General features: G+C 43.1%; 1 protein-coding gene across 1 annotated transcript in view; it reads right to left on the minus strand.

Annotated features, from left to right (window-relative positions):
* Positions 1–266: 266 nt before the first annotated feature.
* LOC132820292 (melatonin receptor type 1B-like) overlaps positions 267–19,123 on the minus strand; it is a 162,402-nt gene continuing 143,545 nt past the window's right edge. The window contains exon 2 of the mRNA XM_060832316.1: positions 267–1,129. Coding sequence (XP_060688299.1) covers positions 267–1,129 — 863 coding nt within the window. The remainder of the gene's footprint in view (positions 1,130–19,123) is intronic.

Below are 19,123 nucleotides of genomic sequence, written 5' to 3' on the forward strand. Positions count from 1 at the left end.
TAAAGCTATTGTTTATGAAGAGCACTGACAACAAAGTACACAGGCATAAGTTTAGAATATCATTCAGAAAGGTGAACATCTCACAGTTCTTTTGAAATACAATTAAAATGTAAAACATCCAAGACCATAGGCACATAAGTAAGCAACAAATGTCAATTATACTGCTTTAAGCAGAATCAGCAAACGATGTATGGCACATTGACAATCTGTTGATATTACTGATGACACAAATCAAAATAAGCAAGAGAGTACATTCAAATGCTTTCTTACACATCCATTTCTGCCACATTGTTGTTGGTCACTGCTGGGGAGGGCTTACTTTTCATTGCTTCAGTTCCAAGTTTTGACAAATCACTGAAGAGGAGTCTTGGAGACCACAGTGACATAAGAATTCTCTTGTATTCGTTTCTGAAGTTCTGATTGAGGAGCCCATAGATGACTGCATTGAGGCAGCTGTTGAAGTAGGCCATGAAATAGCTCATGATGAACAGCCATTCCGGGATTTTCGGCGCCACTACCTGGGGATTAATGGCCACAGCCAATCCAATGAAGTTCAGCGGCCCCCAGCAAACAGCGAAAAGCACGAAGACCACAAACATGGTGAGGAAATTTCTCAAGTCACTGGGCTTCAACTTTGGCTCATCGGGTTTTACCCGCCGTTTTACCCGGATGACCAAAATCCAGATTCTCAGGTAGCAGTAGGTCACCACCCCAATGGGGACAAGAAAGTGAACAACCACCACAGCAATTGTGTAATAGGAGCTTACTGTTTGGGCAAACGTGCAGGAATATATGCGAGGATCATACTGCAGAGAGCCCACAAAGAAATTTGGTATGATTGCGACAAATGTTAAGACCCAGGTCAGGCACAGGTAGCAGATTGTGTTCCTGTGGCTGTACAACTTATCGTACTTGAAACTGTGGCAGATGTAACAATATCTGTTGATGGCGATGGCTGTAATGTTGAACACTGATCCGATGACGCTCAATCCCATCAGAAAGCCACTAACCTGGCAGTGAATATCACCCAGCTTCCATCCATGTTGGAAAATGGCAAACAAGATCACAGGGTAAGGGTACACTGCCACAACCAGGTCAGCTACTGAAAGGCTGACGACAAAGATGTTACCTGCAAAGAAAAATGGACAACATGTAGGAAGCACTTTAATCATTAGGTTCATCTATCCATTAAAATAGATGGTAGTGTCCAACATGGGAGAGTTGAAGAGACTCATTCAAGCAGACTTGGCAGATATCAAAAGGGGGAAGGCAACACACTATTGTTAAGATACAAGAACATGAAAACATTTAGATTTTTCTAAGAACACAACTGGGGAAAAATGTCAAACAATTTTAATGTCAATCCTTTCACTGGGATGAACTAGTGAAATCTTCCTATCCCTGTGCTGGTGCTCACTGGTCATGTTAAGCAGATTTTGATAGATTCAATCCCACTGTAACTGAGCACAAACACATTCCAATTAGTTACACCACACAGACTGCAGCTGAACAAGCTAGCTAACACCTTCCAGCATCGCTAATATTGCTCATAATCCTGAGAATGCAAATAGCCATCGACAAAACAAAACCCACCTCACTCAGACTGCTGTTAGAAGACTCGTGAAAGAAACAGCGATATTCTCACTGATTTGTAAGTAGAGCAGACTCTGAGTGACCTGGGCTATGGTGCCACGTGTGATACAATCAGATGAGAAAACTGATGGAGCCCATCTCAACATTGGGAGCAACTCACTGCATCTTTTACGCTTTGCATGAGTAGGGTGGCTTGTTTACCACTCGGCAGCAGCAAGTTAGCCATTAAAGGCCTTACTGACAACACAACTTACCTCACTATCGCTCATCTTCCTTCCAAACTCACCCAACAAGCTAAATCTTGAGAAACCCAGAAAGCAGAGGGGAATCCTGGTGGATTTTGCTCATCACTGAATGACCTCGAAGATGTCAACAACAATTCTGCTCTCCTTCCTATCAGAAAGATATTGTTTTACTTGAAAGGATACAGAAAAGATTTACGAGGATGTTGCCAGGGTTGAAGGGTTTGAGGTATAGGAAGAGGCTGAATATAGGCTAGGGGTGTTTTCCCTGGAGCGTTGGAGACTGAGGGGTGACCTTATAGAGGTTTACAAAATCATGAGCGGCATGGATAGGGTAAATAGACAATGTCTTACTCCCTGGGGTAGGGGAGTCCAGAACAAGAGGGCATAGGTTTAGGGTGAGAGGGGAAAGATATAAAAAAACTGCAGAGGGTAGTACATGTATGGAATGAGTGGAGGCTGGTGCAATTGCATCATTTAAATGGCGTCAGGATGGGTTTATGAATAGGAAAGGTTTGGAGGGATATGGGCCGGGTGCTGGCAGGTGAGAATACATTGGGTTGGGCTATCTGGTCAGCATGGACAGGTTGGACCGAAGGGTCTGTTACCATGCTGTACATCTCTATGAGTCTATGATTCTACAACAAAACTGCAGCCCTGGGAGCGATCCACGGGCACAGACACTTGCACACTCTCTTCTCAGATATTGGCATGCAGCATCTGGCAAGTCCTTTAGACCATGCTAGCCCCTCACTATCACACCAGCAGCTAGCTCTGAAGCACAGACTTATATTGCAGGGCACATTCACCACTAGCATAGAACATAGACATACAAAAATACAGCACAGAATAGGCCCTTTGGCCTACAATGTTGTGCCGAGGTTTAATCCTAATGTGAAATATAGTAACTTAACCTAAGCCCCCTCAACTCGCTGCTATCCATGTGCATATCCAGCAGTCGCTTAAACGTCCCCAATGACTCTGCTTCCACCACCACAGCTGGCAACGCATTCCATGCATTCACAACTCTCTGAGTAAAGAACCTACCTCTGACATCTCCTTTATACTTTCAAACTATGACTCCTTGTACCAGTCAATCCTGCCCTGGGGAAAAGTCTCTGGCCATTGACTCTATCTATTCCTCTCATTATCTTGTATACCTCGATCAGGTCTCCTCTCTTCCTCCTTCTCTCCAGAGAGAAAAGTCTGAGCTTATTCAACCTTTCTTCATAGGGCAAGGCCTCCAGTCCAGGCAGCATCCTGGTAAATCTTCTTTGCACCCTCTCCAAAGCCTCTGTATCTTTCCTATAGTAAGGTGACCACTACTGGTAACAGTATTCCATTCTATCCATGCCTCTCATCATGTTGTACTGAAAGGTTACAACAGGGACACTTTGCACCCAGCGTTAGGCACCTGGTTCACTGATGGGATCAGGCTGCATCTCAGAGCTCCTTTGTTACACTATTAGCATTTGTCACGAAGCACCAAATGACATGTCTGGAGAATGGGTTTCTTGCCTGGCTTTGCTACTGAGTGCAGTCACACAATGAGGCAGCTTGCTTTGCTGCTCAGTAGCTCTCTAGCCGTGTGCTGGACAACTCACTGACAACAATATACCTTTGTGTACAGGGGGAACCAAACACGAGGGCTGTTTTCTGCACAGCTCACCTATTTTCATCTACTAATGGTCCCTATGAACAAAAGTCAAAGAATAGTACAGTGCAGGAACAGGCCGTTCAGCCCACCAAGATTGTGCCGACATGTGACGCCTCTCTAAACTCAAACACATTTGCTGCTATATGGTCCATATCCCTCTATTCCCTATCCATTCATGTATCTGTCAAGACACTTCTTAATTATTGTTATCATATCCACTCCCACCACCTCCTCTGGCAGTGTATTCCAGGCACTTACCACCCTCTGCAGAAAAAAAACTAGCCGCACACAGCTCCCTTAAGTTTTCCCCCTTTTTTCTTCAACCTATATCCCCTAGTAATTGGCATTTCTTCCTTGGAGAGAAGACGCTGACTACCCATTCTATCAATGCCTCTCATCATGTTGTACACTTCTATCAGGTCGCCCTCCATCCTTCGACATTTAAGTGAAAATTATGATCAGCTCTTCCTTCTACCTGGCTATTACCTATACCATTGTCTAGGAGAAAGTGAGGACTGCAGATGCTGGAGACCAGAGTTGAGAGTGTGGCACTGGGAAAGCACAGCAGGTCAGGCAGCATCCGAGGAGCAGGAAAATCAACATTTTGGGCATAAGCCCTTCATCCCATTGTCTACCTAATGTGACTTCATCTCCACCTATCCTGTACTCCTTCAGCCCCCACCCCTTGTCTTCAGCATGTATACCACGTTTTCCTAGCTACCTTTCCTATTAGTTCTGAAGTAGGGTCACTGGACTCAAAATGTTAACTCTGCTTTCTCTGCACAGATGCTGCCAGACCTTTTGAGTTTCTTCAAACATTTCTGTCTTTGTTTTAAGTATTACCGATGTTGGTTAATGAGAGTGAAAGGTTTCAGCGTGATCCAATACCATACATATTGATGAAGCAGATGCTACCTCAGAGCAGACCTTCATCCACTGAATGTGACCATTCTGATCTGATTTGATTTGTTATTGTCACATGTACCAAGATACGGTGAAAAGTATTGTTTTGCGTGCTAACCAGAAAAATCATATCTTACATAAGCGCATCAGAGTAATAGAACAGAATGCAGAATACAATGTTACAGCTACAGAGAAGGTGCAGAGAGGAATAAACTTTAATATATGAGAGGTCTATTCAAAAGTCTAATAACAGCAGGGAAGAAGCTGTTCTTGAATCTGTTTTTGAACTTTTATATCTTCTACCTGGTGGAAGAGGGTGGAAGAGAGTATGTGAGGGAGGGGTGGGAGGCGTGTTTGATTACATTGGCTGCATTTCTGAGCAGGAAGTAAAGATGGAACGGCTGCCGATTGTTGTAACGATGCCTCACGGGCTGACATAGAGAGATTTACGACCACATGGTACACTGAAGTACAAAGATTTAGACATGAGCTGAGTTACATGCAAGCTATTGTCACCCATGCCAGTAAAGTGGCCTCAGTAAGATTTCCCCTTCCTGTCCTTACCACTCTATCTCAGTGTACTGCCTAGTTCTGCAGCTGTGGTAGAAGAGACCCTGCTCAGCAGGGGAGTCCATCGGCCTTAGCTTGTGTGACTGGACGGACTAGACATTCTGAGGGTTTCTTGCCAGAGGCAATGTTTGACCATCCTCGGCTTGAACTCCCACGTTGTTGGGGGGCGGGTGGGGCTCGCGGGGTGGAGGTGGAGTGCCCATCCATCTCTGGAGTGTTCTGAGAGGACACTTTGGAAAGGCCAGCATGTGGTTCCTTCCCCAGCTGGCTGCTTCCTCACCCTGCCCTGTCTACTTGTGAGGAGGCGGCATCTGAACTGGTGTCAAGATTCCCCGCTCCCACTAATCACTACCCCCGGCCCCACCTCCCCCGAACCCACAGCTGGGCTAGTGGAGTGCAGGTTTGAGCACAACACCAGCAAACCCTGAGGTGGGTGGGCCTGGATCTCCATGGCAACCACCAACCTGCCCATGGAGACTGGCGACAGGTCACATGACTCACTGCAATGCAGTGCCATCTGAGCATTGATGACCATTGCTTCACAGGCAGCTGCTGGCCATCACACCGTGTGAGTGTGTGTGTGTCTGTGTGTGTCTGTGTGTGTGTCTGTGTATGCACATGTGCATGTGGGGCTGATGTCTCTGATAGCGAAGGTCATAGGGTCCTCTCATGCCTGGGGCTGACCAGATACCTTGTCTCTGGTAACTGTTCAAATGCCAGCTGCCAAGTCAATATCTTCCTCAGCTAACTATAGAGCTGTCGCTCGCCAGATTGTGCACCCACACTCCTCTACACCTAAAGATTTCCCCCTCCTGCCCAGATGGTTCAGTGCCTGAGCTGGTGGGGGACATGAAAGGCAGTGTTATTGATGCTTCCTCTGACACCTCAAGTACTCTCATCCTCAGATGTCCAGGGGGCCCTTCTGAGGGAGCCAGGCATTTCTCTGTAGAGAGGCTGGTGGTACCTGCAAGACACAAGTGAGAGAAAGACAGACAGACAGATAGATGACATCCTGGCCAGTAATTAACAATGGAGTGTATGTGACTGACAGTGGCACTAGCATGCAGAGTGGTACTTATGCAGAGGCTGGGCATGGGAGTCTCCAGGTCTTGGTCTCCTCCTGTGTGGAAAAGGATTCTCTCCTAGCAGAGAGTCCAAACGTCATGCAACCCCTCCTCCCAGCTACCTGGCCACATCATGCCTTCTCCTGTAATGAAAGAAATGGGTTAGGGAATGAGTAAGGTGACAGCAGGGGGCATGGTTATTAGTGCTGGTGTATTTAGAAGGTGGCAAAGTATTGCCACAGCCTAAGGAGATGGCACAGAAAGCATGCAGGGTTAGTGATGTGGGGGTTTCAGGGGGAGTGTGACCAGGTAAGGGAAGATGTTAGAAGGGGATTTGGAAGAGTGTGAGCCTTGCAGGCAGGTGGGGGGAACAGGCAGTGACAGAGTGAGTGTGAGACAGCAGAGAGGAGAGCATGGCACTTACCTTGGCAGAGTGCCAAAGCTGATTGATTTCCTTTGTGTTTTGTTGGCCATCCTTCCACAGCTGGAGTGGTAACTTCGGCCTGGGCTGGCAGTGTCTCATGGCGCAGAAGAAGAGGACTCCTCTCCATTGCATCACCCCATCACCAAGAACCTGTCGTAGAAACCCAGAGCCATCTTCCCTTTCTCTGCCATGTCCTGACTTTGTCCAGCTGCAGAGTGTGATCACCCATCCAGGTGCATAGCGGCCTTTCAGGAATGGCAGGGAGACTGGGACACCAGCCTTTCATTGTATATCCACTGAGTGACAAGTTGTTGTGGGAAGAGTGGAACAGAAACAAAATGGAACAGAACTTCGATGTGATAAGCACCACAGTGGTGTTTAAGTAACGCAGTGAGTTTGGTAAGATAGGGCGAGCAAACTCACTTGGCCTCACGGTGAAAATCTCTCCAAAAGCCCAATGCAACATGGAACTAAGCTTAAAAAAAGCATGAGATTCAGCCTGTTTCTGAGGCTACTCATGAGCAACAAAGAGCAATTTTGGGGCGGCGTGGTTAGCACTGTTGCCTCACAGTGCCAGAGATCCAGGTTCATTTTCAGCCTCGGGTGACTGTCTGTGTGGAGTTTGCACATTCTCCCCGTGTCTACATGGGTTTCCGCTGAGTGCTCTGGTTTTCTCCCACAGTCCAAAGATATGCAGGTCAGGTGATTTGGCCATTCTAAATTGCCCTTGGCGTTAGGTGCATTAGCCAGAGGGAAATGGGTTTGGGTGGGTTACTCTTCAGCGGGTCAGTGTGGACTTGTTGGACCAAAGGGCCTGTTTCCACACTGTAGGTAATCTAATTTGCATTGTAACCAACTGTGAAATACTTGGAGTCAACACCCATCATCCAATCGAATGCATTCCAGTAAACAATAAATTGGAAAAAAGTTATGTTCTTGTGATTAAAATATTTTCATCAGAAATACTTAGTGGTGTTTCTTAAGTCTTTTCAACATTACAGTGCTCTATATTCAATTGCACCTTTTAACATATTTGTGGTTGTGTGATGGAGAGATAGCCATAGGCATTAATTGCTATTAAGTACATTTAATCTGCAGTTATAAAAGAAAGAAGCTGTATTGAAATAATTTTGGTATTAGATTCCTGATGAGTCCCAGTTTTCTGGGACTGCCTGAAGTCCAGTCTGGTTGGCACATGTTTTACACTGTAGCTTTTGTACTCTCATTGCCATGGTCTGACACTGGTATGTTTCAAAAATGGTTTGCATTTATGTCACGCTTTTTATTACATCTGGAAATCAGATCGTACTTTGCAAGCCGTCAATAGTTTCAAAAGATAGTCACAATTGTAATAGGGGAACACTGCCGCAAGTTGTACAAATACAGAGATAGGAGGAGAGAGAGAGAGAGACACACTTGATGTACCAAATTTGACTGGACTTAAATCAGCTCATTGTATGGAGAAAACTGGGACATCTCTGAGAAATCTAATAACAAGATGTTTCAATACTGCTTCTTTCTTTTATAACTGCAGATTAAATATACTTAATGTCAATTGATGCCTATGGCTATCTCTCTATTACACAACTGCAAATTGATTGTACAGTTGAATACACAGCACAGTATTGTTGAAAAGACTTAAGAAGTTCTGCTAGATATTTCTGGTGAAAGATTTTAATCATGAGGACATGAATGTTACAGATTATTATTTACTTGAAAGCACTTGAATAGATGAAGGGTGTCAGGTCCAAGTACTTCACAGTTCACATAAACAGCAACATGATAATGATGAGACCACCTACTGTACATTATATGGTGACTGCTTCTGAGAAATATATTTGCAGTGTCACAAAGAAGAAACGACCCCTCTCCTTCAAATGGAGGTAAGTAGTTATGCTCCAAGTTTCATGTTTCATTCAAAAGATCAGATCACTGATTCAGTACTGCACCAGTTGGATGACTTGCCAAAGCCCTGGGAATGGAACTGAGCTCTCAAATTTCAGATTCATAGGTGAAAAAGTGAATGAGAGCTGAATAATACAGGGCAGTTAGGAGTTTCAAATTTCCTTCTGATTTTCAGTTAACAGTACAATTCCTGTCACATCAATTTCAGATTGTGAGGAAACACATGACTGAATAGTCCTGCTTTCTTGAAACCACTAACTTGTGGTTAGTGGGCGGCACGGTGGCACAGTGGTTAGCACTGCTGCCTCACAGCGCCTGTAGACCCGGGTTCAATTCCCGACTCAGGCGACTGACTGTGTGGAGTTTGCACGTTCTCCCCGTGTCTGTGTGGGTTTCCTCCGGGTGCTCCGGTTTCCTCCCACAGTCACAAAGATGTGCGGGTTAGGTGAATTGGCCAAGCTAAATTGCCCGTAGTGTTAGGTAAGGGGTAAATGTAGGGGTATGGGTGGGTTGCGCTTCGGCGGGTCGGTGTGGACTTGTTGGGCCGAAGGGCCTGTTTCCACACTAAGTCTAATCTAATCTTTCCTAGTTAGAAAGAACCTGGAAAGATTTAAATAACTCACTTATAAAGATTTACCCAATGATAAAGAGAACTGCTGAATATGTACGTGAAATAAAACATTTACTTTCTAGCTAATAGACTGTATTAAATTCAAGAATAGTTGTTCACAAATTATCATGTTTTCTTATTGTGGTACAGGCATCAAATTCTTCCAACCTATCCATCACATCCTCAAGAAAATCAATCAAATTTATCAAGCACCATCTTCATCTTTGAAATACATTTTGACTGCTTCTATTTATTTCTCAACATCTCGATATTTAGTAATTGCATACAAAGGAAGGATGTGCCAATTGGCTAGGGAGCCCAGAACCAAGGGTCACAGTCCAAGGTAAACCATTTAGGACTGAGATGAGGACAAATTTCTTCACCCAGAATTCACTACCACTGAAAGCAGTCAAGACCAAGACATTGTATGATTTCAGGAAGGAGTTGGATATAGCTACTTGTGGTTAAAGGAATGAAAGGATATGGGGGAAAAGCAGGAACAGGTTATTGAGTTGGATGATCAGCCATGATAACGATGAACAGCAGAGCATGCTCGAGTACCCTACTCCTGCTCTTAGTTTATTTTCCAATATACCCTCTTCGCCTTTTCTGTCAGCAGTGTCACCATCCAGTTTCTCTCTGTCAGGTAGGAAAATGGAAAATCACATTTCAAGATGAGAGTGATGTAGTAATGGAGATGTTCATGCAAGAATGCAAACGTCTTTCATCCCTCACCTGCAAGTATCACACCTCACCATTCAACTTGCTTGCAAAATGGCATTTTCTGCTCTTGACAGTGGGAAGCTCCCCACTGGCAAATCAACTGACTTGCCCAGCTCTCTTGTCAATACCCATGTTGTTTAACACCTGGGAAGATTTCACCCTGGGTGTCCTGATACATGAATCATATAAAGCCAACATGCAGGTACAGCAGGAGTTTAGAAGTACAAATGAAATATTGCAAATTATTGCAAGGAGAATGGAATATAAACATTGGGAAGTTTTGCTCCAGCCATCTCGAGCATTGATGAGAGCAGAATAACAGTATCATACATACTTTTAGTGTCCTGATTTAAGGAAAGTCATAACTGCATTGGAAGCACTACAGAGATGATACACTTATCTAATTCGAAGGATGGGGGGGGTTTGACAACACTCCTATATTTTTTAATAGTACTCAGCCAGTTCTAGATTCCACACAGGCAAAACATCCTCTTGTCCAAAAATATGCATGATACTGTTAGTACGCTTTCACCAATTCTCTGAACAGCTGGAGTAAAGCTTCCCTATGTTTATATTCAATGCATCTCAGCCTGTCCCTCAGTCTTATTTTTCATTAAGATCATCTCACTTTCTAAATTCCAAAGAATACAACTCCAAATTGTTTAACCCTTCCTCATAATGATTACGCCTTCATCCCAGGAATCAACTGCATGAACCTTCTCTGAACTGCCTCTAATGCAATTATATCCTTTCCTAAATAAGAAGAGCAAAGGACAGGATGTAATTGGATTCTAAGCAGTTCAGAGAAAGTTCACCTTCAGTACAATGGGTAGCCGTCTTGCCTCTGAGTCAGAAATTGCAGGTTCAGATTCAACTCCAAAGTTCTGAGCATGCAACTGCGGATGGCATTCCCAGTTTACCCCAGCCAGACTGCGGCAGTCTTTGATGACATGCCAATCTTTGGATGAGAAAGTAAACCGAGACCTCATCTGTTCTCTCAGCTTGATGTACAAGATTCAATGGCACTAGTCAACAAAGAGAGGCGATCTTGCTGGGGTGCTGGCTGACATTTATCCCTCAAACGCCGCCAATAAAACATTATCAGGCTTATGTATGTGCCATCTTACTGTGTAAAAGATTGGCTGCCGTTGCTGCCTACATTATAAGTTGTCACTTTTTGGCGAAATCTCGGAAATATATTCCACTTGTTGAATAATAATTTGACATGCGGCAAAATAGCCCCAATACTCCCCTACCTAAAGGCAATTCATTGGTTAGTAAGTGCTTTGGGACCATCTTCAGATGAGAACGATGATCTTAAGTTATAAATTCACCATCTCTATCTATCTTCCATTATAAAATTGCAATGTTGAAATTTTCAAACAAGATAGCATGACTCTATTTTCTCTCTGTCACCAGGCCTTTGTATTATCTGCTGGCTTGCTGATATGCTGAGCAGATGGTTCAACATTGAGACAAAGACATGAAATTATGCATGTAGGAGGACAGATCAGCCACTGTGATCAGGAGCAACCAATCTAACATCTCCAGTTGAATGCAGTCACCTGAATTGCCTGTTAGATCTGATACTATTGTCACAAGGCAAAAGTGAGGACTGCAGTTGCTGGAGATGAGAGACAAGATCAGAATGAGGGGCTCCTGCCCGAAACGTCAATTGTCCTGCTCCTCGGATGCTGCCTGACCTGCTGTGCTTTTGCAACACCACTCTAATCTTGCTATTGTCACAATTCTCTTCAGGACCATTATGGTTTGAAGAAGAAATATGAACACCCAAAAATTAAAGGTCACAAATTTAAAAAAAAAGAAATGCTACTATCGTGAAGAGAAATTGAACAAAGCAAGCATCACTGGTTCTTGCTTATAAGGACTTGTGCTATAAACACAGTTCTGCTTTTTTATTTCCTCCTCAAGAGTTCCCAAATCTCATTAAATCTTAAAGATTCATTCACTTCTTACAGGATCAACTCCAGAAATATGCCACAAAACTGCAGAATGTATTTCAGTTATCCTCACTATCCAAACCATTCTTTTCAGGTGCAAATTACATGGGTTCTTCCTGTTAGCTATGGGCTAATTTTTTTTTCAATCTTCTTTAATGACTTTGCAACGGTGGACCCTTCAGTTATTTATCTGGTTTTTCAGCGAGGCCATTCTTTCCAAGTCAGCACCCAGAGCATTTGGACAGCTTTTTGCGAGCTATCTAGTCAGGCTGACTTCTGTGTGAGAACCACCAGAGACTTTTTCAACCAGCAGCAAGCCAGGGAAAAATTCTGCCTACCTTTCCCCCAAAAAACGCAAACTGAACTACCTCTAAATGTTCCCAGAATAAGTTGCTTTTCTCTCTGTCCTTGGCAAGTTTGAGATTTGTGTTTTATTTCCGTTTCTGGCTGAAGCATTTTCAGTTCTACGGTTCTATTTTCCACCTGCTTCACTTATAACGGAATTCCAACCACATACTTAGTGTTGAACCTCGCCTCCAGTATTCATGTTTAACTTCATATTTCCCCTTAATTCTATGAGCCTAACCTTGGCTAATTGTTGCAAATCACTCAGAGATAAATCCTGTCTCTTCAAAACAATATTCATAATTGACAATGCAAATTTGCTGCTCACTAAGTACATTAAATTCACTATGAAATCCTATTTGTTTAAATCTTAGATAGTTTCCCAGCATACCTATATCAGCCAGTGAATTCAAATTCCTACAATGAGTTTAGCTATCCTTTTGATAGCTAAAATTCCAAAATCTAAAAAATCAGACAGATAAGGGGAGGTGATGTCTTAGTGATATTATCATAGGAATACCCATTCGGATATGGGGGTAAAAGTCTGGGGACCTGGGTTTGAATCCCATCATAGCAAATAGTAGAATTTCATCAGAAAGCTGGAATTAAGGGTCTAATCCCTTGAATCCATTGCTAAAAAAAAACCCATCTGGTTCACAAATGTCTTTTAGGAAAGAAAACTACCACATTCACCTGGTCTGGCCTACATGTGACACTAGACCCACAGCAATGTGGTTGACTCTTAACTGCCCTCTGGGTAATCAGAGATGGGTGATAAAGACTGGTCGAGCTAGCAATACCCTCAGCCCATGAATGAATAAAATAAAAAAAATTTAAAAGAAGAGTTAATAAACTGAAAGTTGGTCCCATAGAAGATTAATGTTGGGAAGTAATAATGGTAAATGAAGACATGGCAGGTGAATTAAACAGATAGTTTGCATCAATCTTCACTGTGTAAAATACAAAACATTAGCAAATAACAGCTACTCAGGAAATGGAAAGGGGGGGGGTCAAGAAGCTTACAATGGTAACGGCATTGAACAAGTTGCGGAGTTGTAGGCTGACAATTATTCAGATCCTGATGGAATTCATCCTGGGATCTTAAATGAAATAGCTGGTGTATTTAAGAATATAAGGACTAGGAATAAGCACAGGCAATTCAGCCCCTTGGGCCTGTGACCCCATTTCTTTTTCCCATTTAATACTTTTATGGCTGATTTCATTGACTTCCTCTCTGAGTCTCCTTGGTCAATCCCCTTTGGTATCTTATATACCTCAGTTGGATCTCCCTCCATTCTTGCAAGCTTTAGCAAGTACAGGCTCGAACTGCTCAATTTCTCCTCACCAGACAAACCCTTTATCTCTGGAAAGACAGTTGGTAGAATGGTTTCAACTGTCTAAAATTCTCTGTATTTAGGGAAGATTCCATTAAATTGGATAATAGAGAGATTTAGTTCCTTTATCCACAGAGGAGGGGCAGAAAGCAGGAAACTCCGGGCCAGTTAGCTTAGCATCTGTCAGTGGGAAGATGTTCAAAGTTCTTATTAAGCATGTTTTAGCAAAGCACTTAGAAAAGGTTAAGCAATCAGAGAGAATCAGCATGGTAATGTGAAAGGGAAATCATGTTTAGTTAAGACTTTGAGAGAGTTACATGTACTATGTATAAAGGAGAACCGATGGATTTCCTGCACTTATGTTTCCAAAAGGCATGTGATAAGGCACCACATCAAAGATTATTGCGGGAAATAACAGATCATGGTTTAGGTAACTTATAACAGTGTAGGCTTGCATAGAAAATTGGCTAACCAATAGGAAACAGAAGAAATGCAAATGGATCTATTCTTTGGTTGGCAGGGTTTAATGATTAATGTGCCACTGGAATCAGTGCTGACACCTCAACTTTATACAATTTTTATCAATGACTTGGATGAAGGTACCAAGGGTATGCTTGCTAAATTTGCCAGTGATCCAAAGACAGGTAGGAAAATAAGTTGTGGAGAGGATGAAAGGGAAATGCAAAGGAATTCAGATATTTTAAGGGAGTTGACAAAGATGTTGCGAATGGATTATAGCGTGAAAAAATGTGAAACTGTACATTTTAGCAGGAGGTATAAAAGAAAGGCAGTGACAGATTGCAGAGTTCTAAGATGCAAAAGGATCTCCGTGTCCTCATGCATGATCTTCAAAAGGTTAGTATGCAGGGATACCAAGCAATGAGTCATAAAGTGTAGCACTGGAAAAATACAGCAGGTCAGGCAGCTTCCGAGGAGCAGGACAGTTCATGTTTCGGGCATAACTCTTCATCATGAATGAGGAAAGGTAATAAAATGCTATTGTTTATTGTGCGGGAACTAGGATACAAAGGAAAGAAGATTATGCTTCAGTTATACATACAGTATGGATGTAACCACATCAGAAATACTGTGTAAAATGTTGCTCTATGTAGAGTCCTAGAGTCACACAGCATAGAAACACACTCTTTAGTCCACCATGTCTATGCTAACTAACACTAATTTCATTTATTTGGTCCATATTCTATTTATACCCTGGCATTTTAAGTGTTCATCTAAATGCTTATTAAATGAGATTACTTGCTTTCACTATTCTTTCAGGCAATACATTCCATATATCTACCACCCTCTGGGTGAGAAGAAGTTTGCTCAGATCTCCTCTAAATCACTTTACAACTTCTCTTCAAAAAAAAGCAAGGCCAATAACTTTTTAAAGTGACAGCATCATCAGAAGAACAACCCATTAAGAGAGGGATAAGGGGACATTTTCTCAGAAGGTGGTGAATGGATGGAACTGTCTTTCTCAAACGGTGGTGAAACAGAGTCTTTGAATATTTTTATGGCAGAGGTAAGTAGATTCTTTATGAGTGAGGCGGGGGAAATGATATTGGGGGTAGGTGGAAATGTGGAGTAATCAAATCGACCAGGATCAGGCTCAAGGGGCTGGTTGACCACGCCCCCACACACATAATCTATCTTTGTCTGTTAGAGGCGTGAAGGCTGCTCATCATCCTGATATATGTCTACATTAAGCCAATTAAAGTCAAGAGCCCATAGTCTAACTAGACCATGGGGCTGCTGCCTCATGGCAGAGAGGAGGCTGGTTGGTGGTTTAACCTGAGGGTCACCGTGCCTCAGAAAAGGGAAGATTAGATTAGATTCCCTACAGTGTGGAAACAGGCCTTTCAACTCAACAAGTCCACACCAACCCTCCAAATAGTAACCTACCCAGACCCATTTCTCACCGACTAATGCACCTAATACTACAGGCAATTTAGCATGGTCAATTCACCTAACCTGCACATTTTTGGATTGTGGGAGGAAACCCATGCAGATACAGGGAGAATGTGCAAACTCTACATGGACAGTTGCCTAGGGTTGGACTCAAACCTAGGACCCTGGTGCTATGAGCAGCAGTGCTAACCACTGAACCACCATGAGATTCTGAGAAGGCAAGTCCTCAAGGTAACCTCAACTGACGCAGGAATTGGACCCATATTATTGGCAACCTTTAACTTGCAAACCAGCCAATGAGCCATCCTGACCTGACAGGCTTTAACTGGTTACATGGTAAGTCAGCAGTAGGCAGTTCAATCCTATGAACTAATGGTGGTTTTCAACATTTTGGGACAATACACAGTGGGTCTGGGGTGTCATCGCATTCATGCAGTCAAGGTATTTGTCGTGAGTCACCAGAGAAAGAAAAGGTAACTACAGTGAGAACAAAAACTTACATTTGTGTATTGCCTTTGGTTTAGCAACATATCCAACAGTGAGTGCACAATAAAAAGAAACAAGAAAGATGGACCTGTTGTAATTTTTTTTAATGTCCTGCAGTGTTTTGAAGGTGGGTCACAGGACCTGAAACGTTAACTCTGATTTCTCTCCACAGATGCTGCCAGACGTGCTGAAATTGTCCAGCAATTTCTGTTTTTGTGTCTGATTTCCAGATCTGCAGGTCTTTCGGTTTTGAATTTTTGCACCCCATGGATTTTAAAAGTGTGAGATCAAACAGGTCATCCATCGAAACGTTAACGCAGTAATCATAATGCAGACACTCTACTTTTCAGACTCCATCACTTTTTTTGATTGCTGCATTTCAGAAACAGGTGACAACAATTTTGACAACAAGGAAATCCTTGCAGCCTCCAACACTTCCTTTGATTGCAGCCTTTCAAAAAACAGAGTGCAACCATCAATAAGTTTGACAACAAAGGCAATCTATGGTTTAGTTATTACCTTGCTGTAGCTTTCTTTGGTCCACATTTCAATCATGTTAAAGAACATAACATCAGTATTTGTCCTTTAAACATTATTATTTCTCTGGATGTTCCAGAAACTTATTCTAACACTAAACTGAATGATTACAGCTTTTACAGGAAGCAAGTAAACACCTACTAAACACAATGATTACAAAGGTGTACTGTTTATCAATAGGACAGTGAATTTTGTCATGAATGTCCTGTGCAATCAGAGCTGAAGTATTTTGTCTCTTGAAAAGTCATTAACATTATCCAAGTTAAAAATTAATTTGCTATCATTAAATGCAAATGCAAGCTCAATTGCAGTCTAGTTAAAAATGAATTGAAACGAACAGTTACCTATTAGATATTAAATGTCTGCCAATGATTTTACATTGACTTTTCTGTGATGCAGCCCAAAGCCATGTTACAGACAGTGGCTTTCTATCCCCAACCAACACTAATACTTGCATTTATATAGCACATTTAATACAGTCAATCATCCCAAGGTGCTTCAAAGGAGCATTATCAGAAAACCTCTTGAAGGTGAAATTTGAACAGTGTGGTTAGGGAGAAGAAGTGTGGTACTATTTAGTTAATTTTCACTGACGGACTGAATGATCTCCTGCTGTGCTGAATCAATGAGCACAGAAGGCAATTTCTATTCCATTAATAGTGCACTTTTCCTCTGAAATTCTCCTTTTCTTCAATCTTTAGTGTCATGAAAAGAACATAGCACACGATGACGGCATCATGTTTGTTTCTGTTACTACAGCAATGGTCACAGAAGGATATCCAGTCATAGTGATGAGCATTTCTTAAATTTGGAAACGAGTTTGTGCTGCATCTTTTTTCCAAGTCGGGAACTATTTGGAATTTCACGAGTATTTGTTCATGTTATTCCATTGTGGAAAGCATGTAGGTATGATCAATGATTAATGTGCTGCTTGTAACTTAAAGAAATTCCTCCAAGGTCTACCTTAGATGTTTTGGCCCACCAACCCAACCTCCACCCCCGGCACCTTCCCCTGCAACCGCAGGAAATGTAAAACTTGCGCCCACACCTCCACACTCACTTCCCTCCAAGGCCCCAAGGGATCCTTCCATATCCGCCACAAGTTCACCTGTACCTCCACACACATCATCTATTGCATCCGCTGCACCCGATGTGGCCTCCTCTATATTGGGGAGACAGGCCGCTTACTTGCGGAACGCTTCAGAGAACACCTCTGGGCCGCCCGGACCAACCAACCCAACCACCCCGTGGCTCAACACTTTAACTCTCCCTCCCACTCCACCGAGGACATGCAGGTCTTGGACTCCTCCACTGGCAGAACATAACAACACGACGGCTGAGGAGGAGCGCCTCATCTTCCGCCTGGGAACCCTCCAACCACAAGGTATGAATTCAGATTTCTCCAGTTTCCTCATTTCCCTTCCCCCCACCTTGTCTCAGTCGGTTCCCTCAACTCAGCACTGCCCTCCTAACCTGCAATCTTCTTCCTGACCTCTCCGCCCCCCACCCCACTCCGGCCTATCACCCTCACCTTGACCTCCTTCCACCTATCCCACCTCCATCGCCCCTCCCCCAAGTCCCTCCTCCCTACCTTTTATCTTAGCCTGCTTGGCTACTCTCTCTCATTCCTGATGAAGGGCTTATGCTCGAAACGTCGAATTCCCTATTCCTGAGATGCTGCCTAACCTGCTGTGCTTTAACCAGCAACACAGTTTCAGCTTAGCAGTCTCACTATTGAGTCAGAACATTGTGGTTATAGGGAGGTGAGCACAATGCCCAGTCTGATACACCAACAAAGAATAGAAGGGTTGCTACACTGTTGGGGGTAACCTCTTCAAATGAGATATTCAACTGTTATCCTGTCTTCCTTATAAGAAGCCATAAATAATGCCATTTAAGAAAGAGCAGAAAAGTCACCTTTAACAGGACCGAGTGCCCATAACTGAAGGTTTCTTCAGTCCTTCTTGCTTCTCTTCTACAGTCCTTGATGAGGGAGCATATACTGAATGCTTGAAGCCTTCAGTGGTCAAGGAGACTGGACTGTGTGGTAAACAGGCGGAAGTGAGGATTGCAGATGCTGGAGATCTGAGTCAAGATTAGAGTGGTGCTGGAAAAGCAGGCTAGGCGGCATCTGAGGAGCAGGAAAATCAACGTTTCAGGCAGGAGTCCTTCCTGATGCTGCCTGACACGCTCTGCTTTTCCAGCACCACTCTAATCTTGTGTGGTAAACAAAACTAGTATTGTTAAAATATTGTTTACAGGCAATTTGGATCTCATTGTTCGCACCCGTGGTAAAAAAGGGAATGTTTGTCCATTTTAATTTGGTGGCACATCTCCCTCATGGACCAAAAAAAGACCAAGGAGAGCAGGGGCTATTAGTGATTTGAATAACATATATCCCTCAGACACTATCACTGATCATCTGTTCAATTATCTCATTGCTAGTTGGGGCCTCATGCATGCACCAACTGACTACTGAATTTCCCACATTACAGCAATGTATGCATTATTTATTGACTAGGAAGTGCTATGGGAAATATTGAGGTTGTCCAAAGGGTTAAATAAATGCTAGCTCTTTCATTCTCCCTCAGTAAGGAGCTGCTGATATGTGAATGTATCTGGTCTTAATACCTCTATCCAATGATGTTCAAGAGTTAGACTGTGGAGGAGTCATTGTCTTTTCCTTACTTGTCCAGCAGTCAAAGTCAAGTCACCTTGGTCTTACCAGGCCATACAATTGCACTCTTTTTAAAGAGAGATGACTGGGGGTGGTTTAACCTGAGGGGCACCATGCCCCAGCTGAGGGTGGAAAAGAAGAGCATTTCATGGCTACCCTCAGACAATGAGGGGAATTGAAC

The sequence above is a fragment of the Hemiscyllium ocellatum genome, chromosome 11, assembly GCF_020745735.1.
Source record: "Hemiscyllium ocellatum isolate sHemOce1 chromosome 11, sHemOce1.pat.X.cur, whole genome shotgun sequence".
Lineage (NCBI taxonomy): Eukaryota > Metazoa > Chordata > Chondrichthyes > Orectolobiformes > Hemiscylliidae > Hemiscyllium > Hemiscyllium ocellatum.